Source organism: Pterocles gutturalis, unplaced genomic scaffold (assembly GCF_000699245.1).
Source record: "Pterocles gutturalis isolate BGI_N339 unplaced genomic scaffold, ASM69924v1 scaffold14391, whole genome shotgun sequence".
In the NCBI taxonomy this organism is placed as follows: Eukaryota; Metazoa; Chordata; class Aves; order Pterocliformes; family Pteroclidae; genus Pterocles; species Pterocles gutturalis.
In genome coordinates, this window is record NW_010103235.1 from 1038 (window position 1) to 1628 (window position 591).

Genomic DNA, 591 nt, shown 5'->3' on the forward strand with positions numbered 1-591 from the left:
CACTCCTCTGTCCCCTCCGCAGGGCTCCAAGCCTCAACGGGGGCTACGCCTACACATTGCACACAGCGAGGGTCCCACAGGATCCCAGAGCTACTCATAAATAGGGAACTACAGACTCTACATTGCTTCATACAGACAGCTTACACAGCACGGGGTGGAGGAAAAGAGCCACGGACACCCCCAGGACACGTCGGCATCGGCAGCTGTCCCCGATGGCAGAGGAGCCGAGTGCCACCAGGTCACGGCTTATCGGGGACGATCCTCCTCTTGGAGCTGTAGAAGTCTGGAAGGCAGAAAGAGAAGGTCGGAAAGTGCCTCCAGCCCATCAGGAGCAGGGGGGCAGGAAGATGAAGGTGTCCCCAGGGAAGCAGCCCAAAACCCAGCTCAGGTGGACTCTGGTTTAGGGCCACCCACCCAAAGCCACCCAGTTCCTGGAGGGAAGAGCCTGTAGGTCTCCATCGTCTCTTCTGCTTGGTCTCACCCCTGTGTCCATCCCAGCCCTTGATCTTAGGGGACAGGCTCAGGCCATGGGAACCAAAGGTGATGAATTATTTTGGGGTGTCTTCAGCTTTAAAACCCACAAGTCCAACA

At 57.4% G+C, this 591-nt stretch overlaps 1 protein-coding gene across 1 annotated transcript in view; it reads right to left on the bottom strand.

The window, feature by feature from the left end:
• Positions 1 to 239: 239 nt before the first annotated feature.
• The window catches only part of LOC104471330 (cyclin-dependent kinase inhibitor 1-like), a 961-nt gene continuing 609 nt past the window's right edge, over positions 240 to 591 (bottom strand). The window contains exon 2 of the mRNA XM_010086644.1: positions 240 to 283. Coding sequence (XP_010084946.1) covers positions 240 to 283 — 44 coding nt within the window. The remainder of the gene's footprint in view (positions 284 to 591) is intronic.